Here is a 21,582-nt window from a genome sequence, read left to right as displayed (position 1 = left end):
ACCCCCGTCGCTGGGCCACAGAACTGACCAGATGGTTCCGCCCCAGGCACCTAATGGACCCTGAGCGGTTTCAGGTGGCGCTTGGGTCCCCGCCTGCCGCTTTTGCTCACAGCCTGGCTGATACCTTGGTGGAAGCCTGGGAAAGGGCAGCCACGGAGGCACTCGACCACGTTGTGCCCATGCGGCCTCTGACCCGGCACAGATCCCACTGGGCTCCATGGTTTTCTGCGGAGCTCCGGGAGATGAAGTGTTGGAGACGGGGCCTAGAGAGCTGTTGGAGATCCAGCTGGTCTGAATCTGACCGATTGCGACTAAGAACCTCTACGAGGTCTTATCTCGCGGCGATGAGGGCGGCGAAATCTAATTACTTCGCTGCCCTCATCCCGTCTGCAGATAATTGCCCGGCCGCCCTGTTTAGGGTGACCCGCTCCCTCTTCAATCAGGAGGTGAGGGGGGAGCCCTTGCAGGGTCGTGCGGAGGAGTTTAGCCAACATCTGGCGGACAAAATCGCTCGGATTCGGGCCGGTCTGGACTCCGACTGGGCAGAGTCTAACGGAGGAGACACGAGCGGTCTTGGTGATGTTATCTGGGAAGAGTTTGACCCTGTGACTCCAGAAGATGTGGACAGGATCATGGGGAGGTTGAGCTCCACCACGTGTTTATTCGACCCGTGCCCCTCCTGGCTGGTGTATGCGGCTCGGGAGGGGACATGAGGCTGGCTCCAGGCAGTGATAACTGCTTCTTTGAGGGAGGGTAGCTTTTCTGCTGCCTTGAAGGAGGCAGTGGTGAGACCCCTCGTCAAGAAGCCTGCCCTGGACCCGGCTGTTTTAAACAACTATCGTCCGTTCTCCAACCTTTGCTTTCTTGCAAAGGTTGTTGAGAGCGTGGTGACGCACCAGCTCCCTCTGTTCCTGGAGGAAGCTGATTATCTGGACCCGTACCAATCGGGCTTTAGGCCCGGGTACAGCACGGAGACGGCATTGGTTGCGCTGGTGAATGATCTCTGGCGGGCTCGGGACAGGGGTTGTTCCTCTGTCCTAGTCCTATTAGACCTCTCAGCAGCTTTCAATACCATCGACCATGGTATCTTACTGCGGTGTCTCGGGGTTGGGAGTGGGTGGCACTGTTTTGCAGTGGTTCTCCTCCTACCTCCTGGGTCGTTCGCAGTCGGTGCTGGCAGAAGGGCAGAGGTCGGCCTCGAGGCCTCTTGTTTGTGGAGTTCCTCAGGGGTCGGTCCTCTCGCCTCTCCTGTTCAACATCTATATGAAGCCGCTGGGTGAGATCATTCATGGTTTTGGAGTGGGGTATCATCAGTATGTTGATGATACCCAGCTTTTCATCTCTACCCCAAACCAACCCAGTGATGCCCTCGATGTGATGTCCCGTTGCGTGGAGGCGGTTCGGGTCTGGATGGGGAGGAACAGGCTTCGGCTTAATCCTGACAAGACTGAGTGGTTATATGTACCGGCATCTCGGGAAATTCAGTCCATTCCATCTTTAACTATGGGGGGTGAGGTGTTACCCCCCCCCGTAGATAGGGCTCGCAACTTGGGCGTCTTCCTGGACTCACAGCTCAGTTTGGAAGACCATGTAGGAGCTGTGACCAGGGGGGCTTTTGCCCAGGTCCGCCTGGTGTGCCAGTTGCGGCCCTATCTGGACCGGTATGCCCTGCGTACAGTCACTCATGCACTCGTGACCTCTCGTATAGATTACTGCAATGCTCTCTACATGGGGCTGCCCTTGAGGACCACTCGGAGGCTTCAGCTGGTGCAGAATGTGGCTGCGTGAGTTGTGATGGGGGTCTCCCGATACTCCCATGTAACACCTCTTCTCCGCGAGCTGCATTGGCTTCCAGTTGCCCTCCAGGTGAGATTCAAGGTGCTGGTGATGACCTATAAAGCCCTAAATGGCATGGGTCCAGATTACTTACAGGAGCACCTGCGGCCGGCGTCAACTTCCCTTCGACCTGTGCGCTCCCACAGAGAGGGCCTCCTCAGGGTGCTGTTGGTCAGGGAGTGCCGGCAGGCGGCCCCCAGGGGGAGAGCATTCTCTGTGGGCGCGCCTGCCTTTTGGAATCAATTGCCTGTTGAGCTCTGGATGGCTCCCGACCTTCGCTCTTTCTGCCATGACCTGAAGACCTGCTTATTTGAACAGCCGGCCTGGACTAAGGGTTTGGGGTATTTTTAACTATTTATTGTTAGGGCTAAATTAATTTAATTTTACTTTTAACTTTTGTATGTTGTATTTTAATTGCCCTGTACACCGCCCTGTCCTTCGGGAGAAGGGCGGTATAGAAATAATAATAATAATAATAATAATAATAATAATAATAATAATAATAATAATAATAATAATAATAATAATAATAATAATAATAATAATAATTTGGGGAGGCTGCCTTAGCCAGCGACCAGTACTTAAATACATTTTTTTTCTTAAGTGCCAGTGCTCCTTAACTTTCCTTTCTAGCCAGTAGCTAATTCTTAAAGGGGAGTGTGCCTTTTTAAGCTAGTTCCCTCAATGGCTTGTCTTTTCTATCTCTGGAGGCTTTTCCTTGTTTGATGAATATATGGAAGAGGGAAAATATGGGGGTGGGTGGGTTCAAAGTCTTCCTTCAGAAGGAGATGGGAATGAGAAAGAGGGAGGGAGGGAAGGAAATCAATCAAGCCTTAGCACTTGGCCACCAGCAGTCCTGCCATTGACTTTGCTTGTCAAAAGGGGATCACATGACCCTGGGACACTATGACCATCATAAATATGAATCAGTTTCCAAGCATTCAAATATAAATCACATGATCCTGGGCATGCTGCAATGGTCATAAGTGTGAAAAATGGTCATAAGTCATTTCAATGCAATTGCAACTTTGAACAGGTTTTTTTTTTTTGGTCTTCACGTTTTTGACACCTTGCTAGGTGGTACTCAAATATTGCCATGTCCTAAAAGTGGTACAACCAGTGAAAAGGTTGAAAAGCCCTGCAGTATAGTGTCTGACCCCTGAAATACAAATGAAGGAATGTAACATTGCAACCATGGGTTTATTTGAATTATCTCAGATTTGGGTGTGAAACGTGGGCTGCCTAGAATAATGGTAAAATAATAAATTCCTAGATTTATTTTAAAAAGAAGAAAGCTTAGGGAAAACGTAGCTCTTCAAGAAAAGAAAAATCATAATTAATATGTTTCAGGCCAGCAAGCTTTGCTATGTTGAGCAAAGTTCTTTAGCATTCTGATATGTAAAATATATGTGTGGATGAAATTAAGCAGCTCAGATAGAATTGTTGCTAAATGGTAAAGAAGTTAATGTAGTTGCAACAAACCCATCTGCTCTCTTGAGCTCAGCTTCCATCACAGGGTGTCAGAACTGATTAGCAAGGGTATTCAGCCCTTGAAAGCTGTTGGCCCTTCCTTGGTTAACTGTTATACCACATTCTCTGACTCACAATGCCTGTAGAGTCCAGTTAGATCTCTCAGAATTCATAATGATCAAAAGATGTTTGCGTTAAGTCTGCTTCATTATTTGTTGTTTGCTTTAGTGTATGCACTCAGCTGCTTTGTGGTTTCCTCTTCTCCAGGTGTTCTCAAATCTTCAGACCATTTCATTACAGCTGAAAAGATATTGTGTGGCAGTCTTATTTCTACCATTAAAAGTTTAATAATTCTCCCCTCCCCTTTTTGTCTTGATTTGTCTATTAACACAGGTTGAAGGGGACCAACTTCCGCCAGGGCACACTGTCAGCCAATATGAAACTTGTAAGATCAGGACAATAAAGGCAGGTACTCTAGAGAAGCTTGTGGAAAACCTATTGACAGCATTTGGGGACAATGACTTTACCTACATCAGCATATTTCTGTCAACATACCGAGGATTTGCATCTACAAAGGAAGTTCTGGAATTGCTCCTTGATAGGTAAGAAATGAAGAAAGAGTATATATTTAATAAATTAATATAACAGTTGTTTAAAACAATGGTGTGTTTCAAGAGATTATAATGAGCTGCATATTGGTAGATTAGGGTTTGGTTCTGAACATTCATTTTAAAAGTAAGGGTCTATCATTTGCTATTCCAGTTCTGTAATCAAATCTGTGTCTTATTCTGTTCCCAGTATGAATTCACTGTGGGAGCTTAACATTTAATATGCAATATTTAGCATCTAAAGTATCTCAGCATTTATTCCTCAAAGAAACTACAGGGTTCTTGTTATTTGAGTAGTAAGAAGATAAAAAATAGGTATGGTTTTAGAGTGCATCTTTAATGCTGAGTCAATGTGTATGTCTCAGTCTTTTTATATGTAATACCTTCTCTCATGTCATTTTTAGGCATCAGTCTTTATTCTATGTCCTTATTTTTAAAAAAAATGTCTCAAGCTTCATGCCAATGAGTTCAATAGGTTATTGCAGACAGATTTGCAAACAATCCAAATTTCTGGTTTCAATAAATGTAATTTTAGAACGTGTTTTATTGTTTAGGGCTACTTTACTTGGTTTAATTTATTTTAATTTTTGTATATTATGTGTTGTATATAGTGTTTTAATTGCCCTGTACACCGCCCCGAGTCCTTTGGGAGAGGGGCGGTATATAAATTCAAATAATAAATAAATAAACATGTTTATTTATCATTGATTAAAATAGTAGGTTAGGCAGAGGTTCTCAAGCTTTCTTGGTTTGTTGTGCCCATTTTTTTTGTGGAAATAATTACAAGTAAATTGATTATTGTCACTTATTCTTTGCACTGCATCTAGAATGTACCTTGAGCTTCTGATTCATGGCAATGTTATAACAGTATAACAGCGTAAGAGTGAATGGCACATCTGTTTTGCAAGTCACTCTCTTTTCTTCTCATAAGTCAGTGGGGAGTTGACCTTATTCCATGTGAGGTTGTTGATAGTTCCATCCATTAGGCAAGTCTACACAGAAATCAACCCTGAAAGGAGTACTAACTCCCAGGGATGTGTCATCCCATCACACCTGGAAGGCATTAAGCTAGGGAAGGCTGGAATGTACCATTGATTGTTAAAATATTGTTGCCTGATTTAGATTAGAAGATACAAAGCCAAGTTGACTAAAGCCTTCAGTGTGATAAAGTAAGTTGTTTTTTCGCATACTAAAAAAGAAAAAAATGAAATAATTGGACACAATCACATTTTATTTTTTGCCTTTTCCCAAGAAATTGTGGCAATGGACGGGTGGGTGAATGTGTGAGTGAGAGAGATTCTCAAGAACGTTTCATTTTTCGTAATGATTTTGGCATATTTTTTTAAAGTTACAGTCATGGCCGAAATTGTTGGCACCCCAGACATTTTTCCAGAAAAGCAAGTATTTCTCACAGAAAAGTATTGCAGGAACACATGTTTTGCTATACACAGGTTTATTCCCTTTGTGTGTATTGGAACACAACAAAAAAGGGAGGAAAAAAAGCAAATTGGACATAATGTCAAACAAAACTCCAAAAATGGGCCGGACAAAATTATTGGCACCCTTTCAAAATTGTGGGTAAACAAGATCGTGTCAAGCATGTGATGCTCCTTTAAACTCACCTGGGGCAAGTAACAGGTGTGGGCAATATAAAAATCACACCTGAAAGCAGATAAAAAGGAGAGAAGTTCACTTAGTCTTTGCATTGTGTGTCTGTGTGTGCCACGCTAAGCATGGACAACAGAAAGAGGAGAAGAGAACTGTCTGAGGACTTGAGAACCAAAATTGTGGACAAGTATCAACAATCTCAAGGTTACAAGTCCATCTCCAGAGATCTAGATTTGCCTTTGTCCACAGTGCGCAACATTATTAAGAAGTTTGCAACCCATGGCACTGTAGCGAATCTCCCTGGTCATGGACAGAAGAGAAAAATTGATGAAAGGTTGCAACGCAGAATAGTCCGGATGGTGGATAAGCATCATGAAATCTGAGGATTACCAAAAGATTTTGGGTCGCACTGTAGAGTCCAGTGTCAGAAAGCTGGGTTTGCGTCCGAGATCTTGGGTCTTCCAGCAGGACAATGACCCCAAGCATACGTCAAAAAGCACCCAGAAATGGATGGCAAGAAAGCGCTGGAGAGTTCTAAAGTGGCCAGCAATGAGTCCAGATCTGAATCCCATTGAACACCTGTGGAGGGATCTTAAAATTGCTGTTGGGAAAAGGCGCCCTTCCAATAAGAGAGATCTGGAGCAGTTTGCAAAGGAACAGTAGTCCAAAATTCCATCTGAGAGGTGTAAGAAGCTTATTGATGGTTATAGGAAGCGACTGATTTCAGTTATTTTTTCCAAAGGGTGTGCAACCAAATATTAAGTTAAGGGTGCCAATAATTTTGTCCGGCCCATTTTTGGAGTTTTGTTTGACATGTCCAATTTGCTTTTTTTCCTCCCTTTTTTGTTGTGTTCCAATACACACAAAGGGAATAAACCTGTGTATAGCAAAACATGTGTTCCTGCAATACTTTTCTGTGAGAAATACTTGATTTTCTGGAAAAATGTCTGGGGTGCCAACAGTTTCGGCCATGACTGTACTATGAAGCCAAAATCACATTATATTTAGGGTAGAACTTCTGTCTCCCGATTTAGATTCTGCCACGATAGTTTTGAAAATCAGTGTCTTCTAAACAATAGAAGAAAAGATAACTGTATTGTCTTACAGTATTCATTTTGTCCTTGCAAGGAAATAACTTTTCTGGCCAAGGTACTAAAGTAACTTCTTCCTATCGCCTGCTTTGCTGGTTTCGCATAACTCATGTGGTTTCCCATGGTTTGTATTGTAAAACAAGAACTGAAAGTTACTTTAAAAGCAAAACAAAAGTATCAGCAAGCATGTGAATATTATCAAAGAGTTCTCTGCTAAGGATGACTTTTCTTTGGAAACTGTGTTTTTCTGGAAGTGCATTGCAAAGCAACAGGAGCTGTCTTTATGTTGTCCTGACAAGGCTTGAACTTCCTGTGGGCAGATTTGCCTTACTCAGGCTGACTGACTGAGGCACAGAATCGGGGTGGTGGAGGTGTGTGTGTGTGTGGCAGAAGGCAAGCTTATACTGCAGCTGTGCATTGTTGTTCTTGCTTTGTAGTTTAACAAAGAACATCAGTTTGCAGACTATCAATCTAGCACTTTCATGAAACAAAGCTATATATAGTATGTTCACTCCCTTCAGATGGGAGCTTTAGGAGTGTCATTGGAAACATGAAAAGAGAAGCACTTTTCAGTAACCCAGCAGGAACCTATACAGCTAGCTACCAGCTGTGATTTGGAATGCTTTGGGACAAACGAGTGAACTTCAGGATAGGGGTTGTTTGCAATTAAGAAATGCAGTGAAGCAGCATTTTAAGATTGTGTGGAAAATACATTCCACAAATAAAAGTAAATTCTAGTTATCAGCAATTGAAGTTATTCCCATCAATAGAGAAATCTATAAAAGATTCATTACAGGTGGTCCTTGATTTACAACCATTCATTTAGCAACTGGTCAAAGTTACAACGCACTAAAAAAAAGTTACTTATGATTGGTCCTCATGCTCAACGATTGTTACAGCAACACCACAGTCACCTGACTAAAATTGGGGCACTTGGCAAGCAGTATGTGTTTACAAGGGGTGCAGCATCTTAGGGTCATTTGATTGCCATTTGCAGCCTTCCCAGCCAGCTTTCAACAAGCAAAGTCAGGTTTGCAAATCGTGGCTTGGGAGTCAGGATTTATAATGAGAAATCAGCTTCCTTAATCACGAAGAAATGGCTAGGAGATACTCATACAGATACATAAATTAACTAATTTAGGCAGATTTCTAAGAAACTAATTCACTCTAAGGTTGAACTGCAGCTGGTCAGTTGTCTAATAGGTAAGGCATCAGTCTAGGTCAGGGGTAGGCAACCTCGGCTCTTTTATGACTCATGGACTTCAACTCCCAGAATTCCTGAGTAAGCTCAGGAATTCTGGGAGTTGAAGTCCATGAGTCATAAAAGAGCCGAGGTTGCCTACCCCTGGTCTAGGAACTGAGAGACTGAGTTTTTGTCCCACATTAGGCATGAAAGCCGACTGGAAGACTTTGGACTAGTCATTCCTTTTCAGCCCAACCCATCTCACCTTACTGGGTTGTTGTTGTTGTGACAAAAATAGAAGGAAGAGTATTAGGAATGTTCGTTGCCTTGTGTTATTTATTTATTTATTTATTTATTTATTGAACTTATATACCGCCCTTCTCCCATAGGACCCAGGGCGCTTCACAAGGCAATTAAAACAACATTACAATACAAAAAGTTAATAACAATTAAAATAGATTAAATTATCCTTGATTAAAAAATCTAAAACCCCTATAACTCTGATTTTAAAAACCCAATTACAATAAGTTAAAAATTAAAAATTCTCAGTCCTGGCCGGAAAGCTCAAAGAACCAGGTCTTCAGGTCCCGGCGGAACGAACGAAAATCAGGGGCAGTCCTGAGCTCTTTGTAACTGGTTCCAAAGGGCAGGCGTGCCCACAGAGAAGGCCCTCCCCCTGGGTGTTGCCCGCTGGCAATCCTTTGCCGGCGGCACCCTGATAAGGCCCTCCCTGTGGGAGCACACAGGATGAAGGGAACTTGATGCCGGCAGCAGGTGTTCCCTCAAATATCCCAGACCCAAGCCATTTAGGGCTTTATAGGTCATCACCAGCACCTTGAATCTCACCCAGAGGGCAACCGGAAGCCAATGCAGCTTGCGGAGCAGAGGTGTTACATGGGAGTATCGGGAAGCCCCCATCAAAACTCGCGCGGCTGCATTCTGCACCAGCTGAAGCCTCCGAGTGGTCCTCAAGGGCAGCCCCATGTAGAGAGCGTTGCAGTAGTCTAACCGGGAGGTCATGAGCACATGAGTGACTGTGCGCAAGGCATCTCGGTCCAGATAGGGCCGCAACTGGTGCACCAGTTATGTGTTATTTATAACCAATAATAAAAAAATTAAATAAATAAAATCAAAACAAATTAATATTTTAAAAATTAAAAACCTGATGCTTTGGAAACATTAGAAGTGTGCCTTGTGTTAGACACAGTTTTTTTCCCTGACCATTAGTATCCTTGCTATTTAAATTTCCTGTAATTTATTCAATCATTTTTATAATATACATTCCCTGATCTTATGACAGTTGTACATAACTGCAGAAGCAATGCCCTTTTAAAGAATTCCTCTGTAATGCTCAAATATTTATGGAGAACTTAAGTCTGAAAAAGGGACGCGGTGGCTCAGTGGGTTAGGACGCTGAGCTTGTCGATCTGAAGGTTGGCAGTTTGGCGGGTCGAATCCCGAGTGCTGCGTAACAGAGTGAGCGCCTGTTACTCGTCCCAGCTTCTGCCAACCTAGCAGTTCAAAAGCACGTAAAAATGCAAGTAGAAAAATAGGGACCACTACGGTGGGAAGGTAACAGAGTTCCGTGCGCCTTTGGCGTCTAGTCATGCCGGCCACATGACCACGGAGACGTCCTTGGACAAGCGCTGGCTCTTCGGCTTTGAAATGGAGATGAGCACCGGCCCCTAGAGTCGGAAACAACTAGCACGCATGTGCGGGGGAACCTTTACCTTTACCTTTTAAGTCTGAAATCTAATTAACTGAGGATCCCAAACTCAAGCAGCCCACAACAATATCCTCTAACTCTGAGTGTCATCTAGACTGAGCCTTGGGAAACACTCTGGCAGGAGGAACAACCAATCTTGGAATGACCGGTGGGTCTCTTAGCAACAGTGGAACCCCACTGGCTGATCTGTGCAGTTGAACACTTGGCACTTTGCTCTGGGCAAGGCTACCTTCAAGGAACTCATGCCTCTTCTTGCACATCCATGACAGATGCCATTTCTTAGGTGGAGTGAGGCTCTTAAGGCAACAAGAAAGCAAGGATTGGCTAGGGAAGCAAGCCAAGATGCTGATGTTATTTAGGGGAGAGAAGAAGCAGTGGGAGTGGCTGATGAAGCTTGCCAGCTCTGGCCACCTCACCAGAAGAGGCTCTGCTAGGGAAGATCTCACTCCTAAGCAAAGAAAGAAACTGCTTGATGAAGAGTCAGAAAGCCAATGAGAAAAAGACCAAAGGAAAAAATGTCCTCTGCAAGTACAGCAGAAGAACCAAAACAAGATTTTGGCACTGATAGGATGGCATTCTTAGGTTATGTTATCTTAGATATGATTCTGAACAAAATATTATATATCAACCCAATAATAAAGCCAAGCATTCTGTCCTGGTTCATGAAAAGTGCTGCCAATTAATGGCCAAAGTGAAATGGGTCGTCTTTAAGAGCTGTTTCACAGTAAGTGGTTTTATTTAATACATGCATGTTTAATGGTAAAGTATGCTCCTCCTCACTCTCTCATTTTTGATGCCAGAGAGACTTTTGTATCATTGTGTGAAAAGTTTCCTCTGTTGTCACCATCAATAAGGAATGTCTCCTCATGTATTTCTTTTGATGATCTCAGTCTGAGTCTATGTGCACTAACTTGGAAATAATCTTAATTAAACTTACTGGTCCATCTGCATAATTACACAAAGGAGACAGATATTCCTGAGAGAGATATAATTTGCTTAACATGGAATCTGTTTATAATTTGTTATTTCACAAAATTCCTTTATAGGCCTGGATTAGATGCTGTTTTTATGTGACTTCAGTGAAATTTCCCTCCCTTTTTCCCCTTAAAACTCAGACAAGATAACACAGACAATTAAAAAGTCTTTTTAGAGGGTTTCAGTTATATTGAGAGTTGTGTGTTAGTTTTTTACAGGTTCTACAGATTGTCTTCAGCAGGGTTAAACCCAATGTCATGGTGACTTAGTGTTTAAAAGCAATTATAACCCTAGTACTTTGGTCCAAATGCAGAATTTATATACATTAGTTGATGAAAGCTATATTATGGATAAAATATTGTATTATTCATCTTTTCTTGGAAGCAGAAGATCCTAAATCCTTCTCTAACATGCTAATCAAGTGACCAAATGCTGGAATGCTGGAGTCTTATTGATGATTGTCAGTCTTTCTCCCTCTGTATTTTCTGCACAAGAGCAATAAATGCAGAAATACTGTATGTGAAACAGATAGTAATTTATGAAGGCCTGGTACTCTCTCAGCTTGATTATTTGCTTGCAGATGTTTCATTACCCAACTAAATTTTATTATTTTATTTTATTATTATTTTAACTGTTCTTAATTTTTGTAATTGTTGTATTGTTATTTTAAAAACCTTGTGAACCGCCCTGAGTCCTACAGGAGAAGGGCGGTATATAAGTCTAATAAAGATAAAGATAAAGATAAATAACATCAATGTGACTAGAATGACTAGTGTAACACTGATGATGTTAGCTAGATGAGTAATGAAATGTCTGCAAGCAAACAACCAAGTTCCAGGGACTCCACAATTATTCTTCTATTGGAGACGCTTAAATTAAAAATGCATTTCCTCCTTCTTTATAATTTCATGAATTTTAATCTTATTCTTTAGTCAGAAAAGCTACACACGTAACTTACAAATATTACTACAGGTAGTCCTTGTTTAACAACCACAATTGGAACCAGCAACTGATGAAGTGATCACTAAGTGAAACCACAACTGTGCTTATGGTCTTATTTCCTTTGCTTAACAGATCTGCGAAGGTTGTAAATGGGTCATAAAGTTATTTTTTTAATCACCATCATAATTACAAATGGTTGTTAAATGAGGATTACCTGAATTGATAAAATAGTGAAGACATGACATACCAGAAAAAGTGATAGAGATTGGTACTATTATTACTCTTGTTTTTATGTGGGTAAAATGCTGCTGTGATCTTTGGGCCCTGTGTTGTGAATGAGTGAGCCCATGCTAACTTAGTTTGCTCTTGACTGCAACAAAACCAATTATATTTCAGGTAATTTTAGAGAGAGAGATTTCCTTCTGCCCTTTATAAGCTGCTGCTCGAAAACTATTCTGATTTTTCTTTGTTTCTTTGCTCTATTTTGGTTTTTTTTATGATGTTGATATATTTAACTATCTCTTACTGGGGTTTTCCCCCCCCACCCTATATTTAACTATCTCTTACTGGGGTTTTTCCCCCCCCACCCAAAAAAGTAATAATCAACTGTAACAGTCACTTTGGGATTATTTTTGGCTGAAAAATATCCGAGTTTATCGAGCAAACTTTTGATACCTCCACTAAATTCTCAAATAGTTTGGATATTACAATTGTGATATGTGATGAAATCAGTATGGAAAATGCACAGGAGGTCTCACTTTTTTGCTCCTTCCCCCAAATTTCTAATTAATCTTATAATCTTGAAGCAGGATGCATATGAAAATGCTCATCTAAGCTTTTAAAAAGAAGAAACAAAGTGCCATTCCTCAATCTAAGAAAGAAACAGAAAAAGATGGCTCAAATTATTTTGCATCCTTGCCCTGCCTCTACTGCAGCATTCTAGATGAGAAATAATAATTGAAAAATGTTAAATGTAGACCTTTTCTTAATTTGAGGATTGTGCGTAGGACATTTTCATTAAAGATGCATTGAGGACTTCCGGTGGCTCCGCGGCGCCGGAGACAGCCTTCCCGGGCTGCCCGCGGCTCAGCTGAGTGATTTTCGCCCGAAACAGCGTCGATCAGCTGTTCAGGCGAATTTGAAGCCCCCTCCTCGGGAGAAGAGGAGGGGGTGAGGCCCCAGGTAGGGGTCGAGTTCTCCGGGGCCGCCTGAGCTTGCAGCTTGGGCGGCTGAAGGATCGAACTCCCCCGTAGCCTGGGTCGCTCCCAGCTGGCCAGCGCCTCTGCTCCTGATTTCATGGAGCAGAGCCAGGCGTCTGCGACCACCCCTGCCTGAAGGAAGGACTATGGATTAAAAGGAGCAGGCAGAGCGGTACAAGAGGAAAAGGTGAAGAGGATTATTTTATTTTACTCTCGAGCTTGATGGACTTTTTAAAACTTTAAGTGAAAGTGCGTCACAATTGAAAGTTAAAGATGGCGGCTAAACCTCCCCCTAAAACTCTTCGGAGTGGTGGATCTTCTCCGGTGCAACAATCATCATTACAGGCGTTGCACCCTCCTGATGTATTGACACCGAAGGATTTACGAGATGCTTTGGATAAACATGCCCAGGTACTTTTGGAATCAATTAATCAATCAATTGGTGATAAATTTGCACAGATGGAGGAGAAATTGAAGAAGTTGGAGGAGAGAATGGAGGAGAGGATGGAACAGAAGTTCAGGGTGATGAAGGTAGACATTTTGTCTTCAGTGTATAAAGTGGCTGAATGTGTGGAAGATTTGGATGAAAAAGTGGAAGATTTGACTCAAAAGAATGCCATATTAGAAGCAAAAGTACTGGAGAATGAAGATTTAAGAGATAAAATGGATAGAGAATTGAGTCTTGCTCAATATTTCCAGATGCAGTTTGCCATTAGAATCAGAGGTTTAAAGGAGAATATTAAGGAAGATCTAAAGCAGCTGGTTTCTGAGGCTCTTGAAGTGGTATTGAATCAGCCAGCATCCGAAATAAAAGGAGGCATGGATAAAGTGTTTCGTGTGAATTCATGGATTGCTAGACAGAGAAAGTTGCCTAGAGATGTGGTGGTTTATTTTGCAAAAAGGGAAATTAGAGATGAAGTTATACAAGCTGCCTATGATACTAAAGTCGTGATTGCTGATCAAGAAGTTCTGGTTCTAAAAGAAATTCCTCCAAAGATTTTAAGGAGAAGGAAGGATTTTACATTTCTTGTGCAAGAGCTCAAGCAACGAGATATAAGGTTTAGATGGGAGATCCCAGCTGGGTTGATGGTGATGCATGAAGGTAAAAGGTACCGTCTGGTTACTGTGATGCAAGCGCGTAATTTTTACAATAATGTTTTAAAAGCAACCCCATTAACACTTCTGGAAGCTGCAAAGGGATCTGGAGAAGGAGAACATCAAGAGGCTGAAGATGGACAGACAGAGGAGAATGGTGCTGGAAGAGATCAAGTTATAACACCTTTGGATGACCCCAGAGAACAGAGGGTGACGCGTGCTGCTTTAAAACGATCAAAAAAGATAAAAGAACAAGAACAGCAGAAGTCTATGGAACTTTCACAACGTACTTACAGCCAAGTAGTGGGAGGTGGGAAAAGATTTGGGTGAGGAATGTAAAATTTAAACAAGTTTGAAATCTAAGAGAGAATTTTTACAAAATGTTTTATAGATGGTATTTAGATTTTAAAAAGCTAAGTATGTATCTGAATCATTAGCCTAAATGTTGGAGGTGCGGTGATGAAGACGTAATATATTTTCATATATGGTGGACTTGTAAAAAGGTTAAGGCTTTTTGGATAAAAGTCTGGTGGAACATACTAAGTTGATGTTGAATTTAATTACGGCAGCAAGACTTTTGATAGGTTAGTACTGGAAAGAGGAACTGCCGACCATAGAAGAGTGGGCTTTAGAGGTTTTCGACTTGGTTGAAATGGCGAAGATTTCGGCCTATTTGCAAGATTACTTGCAGGAACGCTATATTATGGAAGGGAAAGAATGGTTTGAGTTAATAAGTATAGGGTTAAGAAGTTTTATATTTGAATAAGGCTTCTTTCTTTGTTTCTTTTTCTATATTAGTTTTTTTTATATATATTTAATATTACTAAGGTTTGTTTTATCCTATATAAGCTAGAGAGTGATAGATTTTAGAGTTTATGGTTGTTAGTATATGGTTGTTTATGATTGTTTTTTTTATATATACCTTGTATTTAGCTCTGGGAAGTCGGGGGGGGGGAGGGGGGGAGGGGGGGAGGAAGGGGGGGAGGGAGAAGGGTGGGGGAGGGGGGATTTTCTAAGGGAAAAATTGTATGTTAAAACTTTTCAATAAAAAAAAAAGATGCATTGAGATCATGTGTGTTTGTGTTCGACGTAGTAACTGAAGTGAAATCAGGGTAAATTTCTGTGACTGTAATAAAGTTGGATTTGATTGATATAACTTGACTTAGATTTCAACAATTGCCAAAGTGACAGATCTAAATTATTTCTAGAAATATAATGGCAATGATACCTGAACACATTATTTCAACACCATCTTCCAAACTATGTACTTTATCTTATTTTTATTGTATTTATTTTACAATTTTAAAGAACTTAAAATTTTTAACAAAGGGGGGAAAGGATGCAAACAAGAGAGAAGGGAAAAAAGTAGAACTCTCCTAATGGGTAGCAACCAAGGAGAACAAAACTTTCTTCTAGTGGAATTAAAACACCAAGATTGATGAAGTTTTGATCTCAGGAAGTAGGGGATTTCAGCAGTAAGGAACATGAAGATGCAAGCACAAACAAACAAAACCCACTGGGATTTAGAGAGAGAGAGTAGAAGAATAAAGACAGCAGATATATAATAACCTCAACCAGACAATATCAGGAAATTTTATTTCCTGTTGGAAAATGAAAACCACTACAAAGCAGAAAAAAGGGGGAGAAAAGATGGGCAATAAAAAGATCAAGAAATATGTAATATTTAAAATAAGCAACAGCAGTTGAAGAGATTTATAGGCAGGGTATACAGTAACGGGAGAGAGAAAATATATGAAAATAAGGTAAACACAGATGTAAATGGATGTTTCTGTTTTTCAGCAGAACACAAATGGGAATGGTGGGCTTTCAAGCAAAAGAAAACTGGGATGGCTGCATTTGGGAAAAGGAGTAGGAGATAGTCTTTTCAGTCAAGATTTGCTTATTTGTTATAAGTCTGTTTTTACATGTGTTGTTTTTCTGTTTTTTCCCCTATAATTTGAAATGGGAGAAGGAAAGAAGGAAAAAAAGAAAGGAAGTTTCCAGTTATCCATTGTTAGAATCTGTTCTCAGCATTTCTTATGCATAATGTTTCCTTTTCTGGATGTATTTAGTTGAATTTGTGTTCACTTGTTTTGGCTGATGTATATCCATGAAAGCTTTTTTGGTGAGGCTGGGTGGCCTTTGAGTCGGTGTTGAGTTCTAGCAACTGCCTGTACATGTCACTGCACATTTTTTGGCAAGATTTTAGAAGTGGTTTTCTATTGTGTGATTCCTAGGGCTGAGAGAGAATAACTGGCCCAAGGCCATGGAACTGGTTTTGTGCCTAAGGTGGGACTAGAATTCACAATTTCCCAGCTTCTAGCCAGATGGCTTGACAAATACACCAAACTGGTCCTCATATCAAACTTATAAACATATTTTCAGTTTTAAATATTGCACGTTCTTGTAGGTATTTCCGTTCTTAAGTTACAAGGTTCTTGTTGAAAGGTAAAATTTACTACAGTATTTATCTTCCTTTTTAAAAAAATCACATAAATAGAAAAGGTTGAACAGAGAGATTTTTTGTTGTCTGTCTGATTTATAACACCACATAAATTATATGTAGTCCTCAGCTTACAAACACAATTAAAGAATCTTGGTCGCAGTAGTCATAAGTTTAGTCTTGATTTTACAATCATTTTTATGACAGTTGTTAAGTGAGTCACCATGGTGGTTAAATGAATAATATGGTCATCAGTCTAAATCCAGCTTGATAAATTGGCATTTTGTTTTGTCAGAAAATGACTGCTGGACTCTGCAGCCAGACCATAAGTGTGAGCTGTTTCCTAGAGTTTCTCAAGGATGTGCCCATCTGGATCCTGAGTGTGGTATCATCCGAGATTCTAGGACAGGGTGGGAGGTTATAGTCACTGTCGTCTGGGGTTGTTTCTCCACAAACAGCTATACGTGAGACCTTGTTTGTGAAACTGGACCCTAAGGATCAGATGGGATTGTTCCTTGTGTACCGCCTTCAATACTGTGAACTCCAGGTGGTACTTATCTAATTCTTCCTCCTCCTCCTATTTTCCCCACAACAGCAACTCTGTGAGGTAAGCTGGGGTGAGAAAGAATGGCTGGCTGAAAGTCAGAACTTGCCGTCTCCTAGGTTCCTTAACCACTAGACTAAACTAGGAAGAAAATAGAATAAGGTTATTTCATCCTTCCCATTTTTTCTGAGGCTTCCTGATTAACTATCACATAGTTGCATTAAGCATTATTGTAGCACTTATGAAGTTTACAGCTTTACACTTCAGGAAACGACTAGGTGGGTAAGCCTCAATTTTGAATAGTCATAATAGATCTAGGATTTTGAGCAGCATTTAGGAATCTGGCATTTATAATCCCATTACATTTTGAATTGGAGGTATCAGGGCAACGTTTCGACAAAATCTCATCCGTCATCCTCAGGCTGGTGGCTTCAGCTTCGTTCTTCTGGGAGAAGTGTGTGGTAGTGGCTGTTTTTTCTTCTTTTTTAAACTGCCAGAGGGGGTGTGGTCTGTGGGTGGAGGTGTGCTCTGATTGGGTGGGGGGTTAGCTGTGTTCTGATTGGGTGGGAGTGTGTTTTGAATGGGGGCTGTGTTCTGATTGGGTGGGGATGTGTTTTTTGAGTGGATGGGCTGGTCTCAGCTGCCAGCCTTAGACCTGAACTGGTGAGTTGTGCTGCAGTGTGTGTGTGTGTAAATTTTTTTTGGATTGCTAACAAAGAACTAAAGGGAGACTGATATGCATTTCAAACTTATTTGTTCTCATCAGTCAGCCATACCCTTCTGAGATTCAAAGCAATCCAAAAAATTTTTATACAGACCTACGCACTGATCATCCCTTCTACTGGCAAAAATGTCCTGATACAGGCCTGTTTTTCCCCCCTCTACATATAAAACTTAATCTGCTCTTAAACATTCTCTCAAAAATCAGGCTTTATTGGTTTCATATTTTAGAGGGAAATATGAATATATAGTATGGATGTGTAATATTAATATTAAAGTTTAATATTAAAGTTATTTATTATTTTTAAAAAATATGTGGCCACTCCGCCTATATACCTTAACCCTGGGTGCTCTCAGAAACACAGACATACTGTATTTGCAATGACATTGAAATACTAACCCAGTTAGTAGTCCTTTCTTCCCAGTAGTTCAGAGTAAGCTTTTCATTTTATAAAAGGTATTTCTGAAAGGATCATAAGTCATCTGCACATTTATGAAGATTTTAAACTTATGTATTCCTGAAAACAAAATTGCTCCATCAAGACATGGCAAGTATATTCCTAATACAAGAGAAGTGAGCCACTAAATGCTGTATATAGCTGATTTATGCTTCTGAAATTGATCTGGACTAAACTGATATGTTGAAATAGGCACTGATGGATATGAATCCAGGGTTTCATTACTTCTCAAATACTACCTCTTTATCCTAAAGTAATTTGGATGCACCTTTTTCATCATAAGCCTTTTATTAAGTATTCACTCATGATGTAGCAGACTTGGTATTTTGTTGAGTATATCTTTGGCAAAGACTATCTAACTGGAATCTGTAGTCAAATCCCAGTGTCTGAAGCAATCCTTCATAAAATTTATGTTCTGTATATTTTTATTGTGCACCAGTTTTGAAAATAGTCTGGCTGCATATTGTATTCTCTGTGTCATATACAGAAGTGGTGAAATATGATATTCCCACCATGTCTTAGTGGTAAAAGCAAAGGATATTATTTTCCTTCTTTTAGCCTTCTTTGTACTATAAGCAAAATGTAGATAACGTCATCAGGAGAGGATATGCTAAAATCAAATTCATAGGGACACTGTACATGGATGAATAGTGAAAGGATAATAAAATATCATTTACTGTGAAAAATATTAACATTATTGATACTTTGTTCAAATTCAGTACTGGCAGAGACAGCCAGCAAGTTTAACACTCCTCATTCATGTAATTTTAGATACATTATGTGTAAGAATGTATTTAGCAAGTTTTAAACCTTTGTTTTTTACCATGGTGGATCACTTGGCTTTTAAAAGTTCATTCTGAATCAGGATTTTACTTTGTAGATATTTCTATTGGATTTCATTTATGTCTTGCTTTAAAACTGATATATATTTATCTTTTGGAATAAACAAGGTTTAACTGTATAGATAAATGCAGTATGGATCTATGATTTCCCCCCGAGGATGTATTTGTGCAATTCTCTTTATTTCCTAATATTTGATCATAAGAAAAAGAATGACTTATAAATGGAATATAATATAAGTTCATTATTGTAATATCAAAATTCTAACATTTGAACTGTATTTACATTTTCTTTTCTACCTTATATCAGGAGAGAATTTTACGACCATTTCAGTTGTTCTGGAAGTAAATTTGTTTAGATTTTCTCAAACAGTTTTTCTAGTTAAAAATTCATACAAGTCCAGAAGAATACTCAAAGAGCCACTTGGACCCATTTCCCAGAGGAAAAAAAAACACTGGGAGCCACAAAACTCTCGTGCGTGTGCGCACACGTGGACGCATGCAAGGGGGGAAGCTTGATTGAAGAGTTTAATTAAAAAGAAATAGAGGATGCTGTGCATGAGTTCTCTCTCTTTCTCTCCCTCCCTCCCTCTCTCTCTCTCCCCCCGCCCTCTCTCCCTCTCTCCGATCTTCTGCTCACCTGGCAAGCTGGCTTCACACTGTTCTCAGACAAGCTGGCACACATTCTTATTGGGCTGGCTCTTCTGCCCTGCTTTCTGCTGCTTCCTGCTTCATGTGGAGATGCAGCAAAGGCAGGAGCCCCACCCAATAAGCTTGTCAGCTTCTCGGAGAACAGCGTGAGGCCACTCTCTTTTTTACACACACACACACACACACACACACACACACACACACACACACACACAGAGAGAGAGAGAGAGAGAGAGAGAGAGAGAGAGAGAGAGAGAGAGAGAGAGAGAGAGAGAAGGGAAGGGAAGTGCAAGTGCCTCTCTGTGTCTCTGTCTCTGTCTCTCTCTCTCTTTGCAAATGGTGGATGACTGGGAGCCGCAGAAGAAGGCTGAAAGAGCCACATGTGGCTCCAGAGCCACAAGTTGCTGACCCGTGGTCTAGTATATAGAGAAAAAGGTTTCTCCTGGAGTGAACTTCTGGACCGGGAACCATGATTCTAAGAAGAAAATCTTTGAGAAAAAAATGGGAAAGCTCTAAGAATTTAAAGAAAAAAGATTTATAAGAAATCTTTTTTTATATAAACTTGGGTGGGCTGTTTGTTTATGCCAAGGGGAGGGAGACAGGAGAGTTAAGGAAGCTCCCTTAGCTTCTTAGACCAGCCTTCTTTATTAAACAGAAGAAGGCTGGCTTAAGAAGCTAAGAAAGATTAGCTAGGTAGGAAGTTTATTCTCTGGAGAGAGAATAAAAAGACTTTTTGCCTTCCTAACTTGCTTTCCCTCCTTCTGGCTTGTCTCTCCGGAAAAGAGAAACTAAAATCTTCTTCCCCCAGTCAATCTTCTCTTCCCCTTTAAAAATCCCTCCCCAAGAGCCCCGCCCCGCCCCCAGCCACCGCGGAGGCCTCTGGAGCTCCCGACTTCTCTGCCGAATCATCAGAGCTCTATCAAAGCCTCCCACCCAGTGGCGATCCCCCCCAATTCCCCTCTCCACTACACTTCCTTCCTTCTCTCCTTCTCATCTCTTTCCTTCCTCCATGCTTAGGAAGGGGTGATGTGAGGGGGAGATTGCTAGCACTGCCATGTTGCTGCCAGTCTTGCTATCCCGCATGGGGGGAGTCTGTCCCAGTGAAAGGAAAGCCTCGTGGCTGCAAGGCTGGAGGTGCTGAGGGGGGGTGTTGGCGCTGATCTACAACCTGGTTGCGTCCATCAAAGCCAGAACGTGCTCAGCCTAAGATCCACTGGAATCAGCAAGGAGCTGCCTTGCCACCTCTGCCCCGCTCCACAAGTGTGTGCATAGGAGACGGCCAGTGCCAGTGTCCTGGGTGAAGTCAGCTTGCATGACAAGACAGCCAGCAGAGACACTGGACTCGTGCATGGAAGGGGCTGGGGCAGGGCTGCCCCATGGATTTAACGCTGAGCGCGTTCTGGCTTTGATGGATGCAGCCAGGTTGTAGATTGGCACCTGGTCGGCCTGGGCCAGGTCAAGGTGTGGCGGGCCGGTCCTTCGCTCTTTTCAGAGGAGGTCCCCGGGCCAGATGGAACCACATGTCGGGCCGCATCTGGCCTGCGGGCCTTGTGTTTGACATGTCTGGTTTAGATGTTCACTACTGGAAGAAAATGGAAAGGAAGAAGTAGTTTGGAGAACTGACAGATAAGAGTTAACCTATTTCCCTGATAAGTGTGGCTAATGGGGTTGGAATCCAATACATCTGGAAACTGTCAAATCAAGGAAAACAGGGCTGTTGTGATCCTTAAGAGCTGTATATAAATTAAATGCTATTTATATTACGGTATTTCTTAAATCTAAGGAAGTAATGAGGTCCAGGAAGCATATGGCATGGGATGCACAAGGAGAAAAGACCAAATTCCAGAATCTAGTTGTGTTAACTTCTCTGTTACAAATTAAGTACTGAGTTCAAAGCACTTCCTAATAACCTTAGACATAGCTTTTCCCAGTTTATTTATTCTTACTGCCTGATATTCTTATAATTCTCTTGTCTTTAGATATGGAAATCTGGAGATTTCAAACTGTGGAGAAGATGGGAGCCAGAACAATACTGAGACCAAAACAGTACTTAGGAAGTAAGTGTTGCATTTCTCTGAACAGCAAGAATCATAGCCAAGGTTGAATACCAAGAAAAGGATGTGGTCAGTGTTCATCTGGAAATTATACACAAATCAGTTTATTACACAAAGGAATGTAGGAACTTTGTCCCAAC

The 21,582-nt window shown here is 41.3% G+C and overlaps 1 protein-coding gene across 1 annotated transcript in view; it reads left to right on the top strand.

Moving 5' to 3' along the window:
* RGL1 (ral guanine nucleotide dissociation stimulator like 1) overlaps nucleotides 1-21,582 on the top strand; it is a 100,274-nt gene that overhangs the window by 36,666 nt on the left and 42,026 nt on the right. The window contains exons 3-4 of the mRNA XM_081322557.1: nucleotides 3,700-3,908; nucleotides 21,368-21,445. Of these exons, the coding sequence (XP_081178683.1) occupies nucleotides 3,700-3,908; nucleotides 21,368-21,445 (287 nt within the window). The remainder of the gene's footprint in view (nucleotides 1-3,699; nucleotides 3,909-21,367; nucleotides 21,446-21,582) is intronic.

The sequence above is a fragment of the Vipera berus genome, assembly GCF_964194415.1.
Source record: "Vipera berus genome assembly, chromosome: 3".
In the NCBI taxonomy this organism is placed as follows: Eukaryota; Metazoa; Chordata; class Lepidosauria; order Squamata; family Viperidae; genus Vipera; species Vipera berus.
This window is presented reverse-complemented; position numbering and strand designations above follow the sequence as displayed.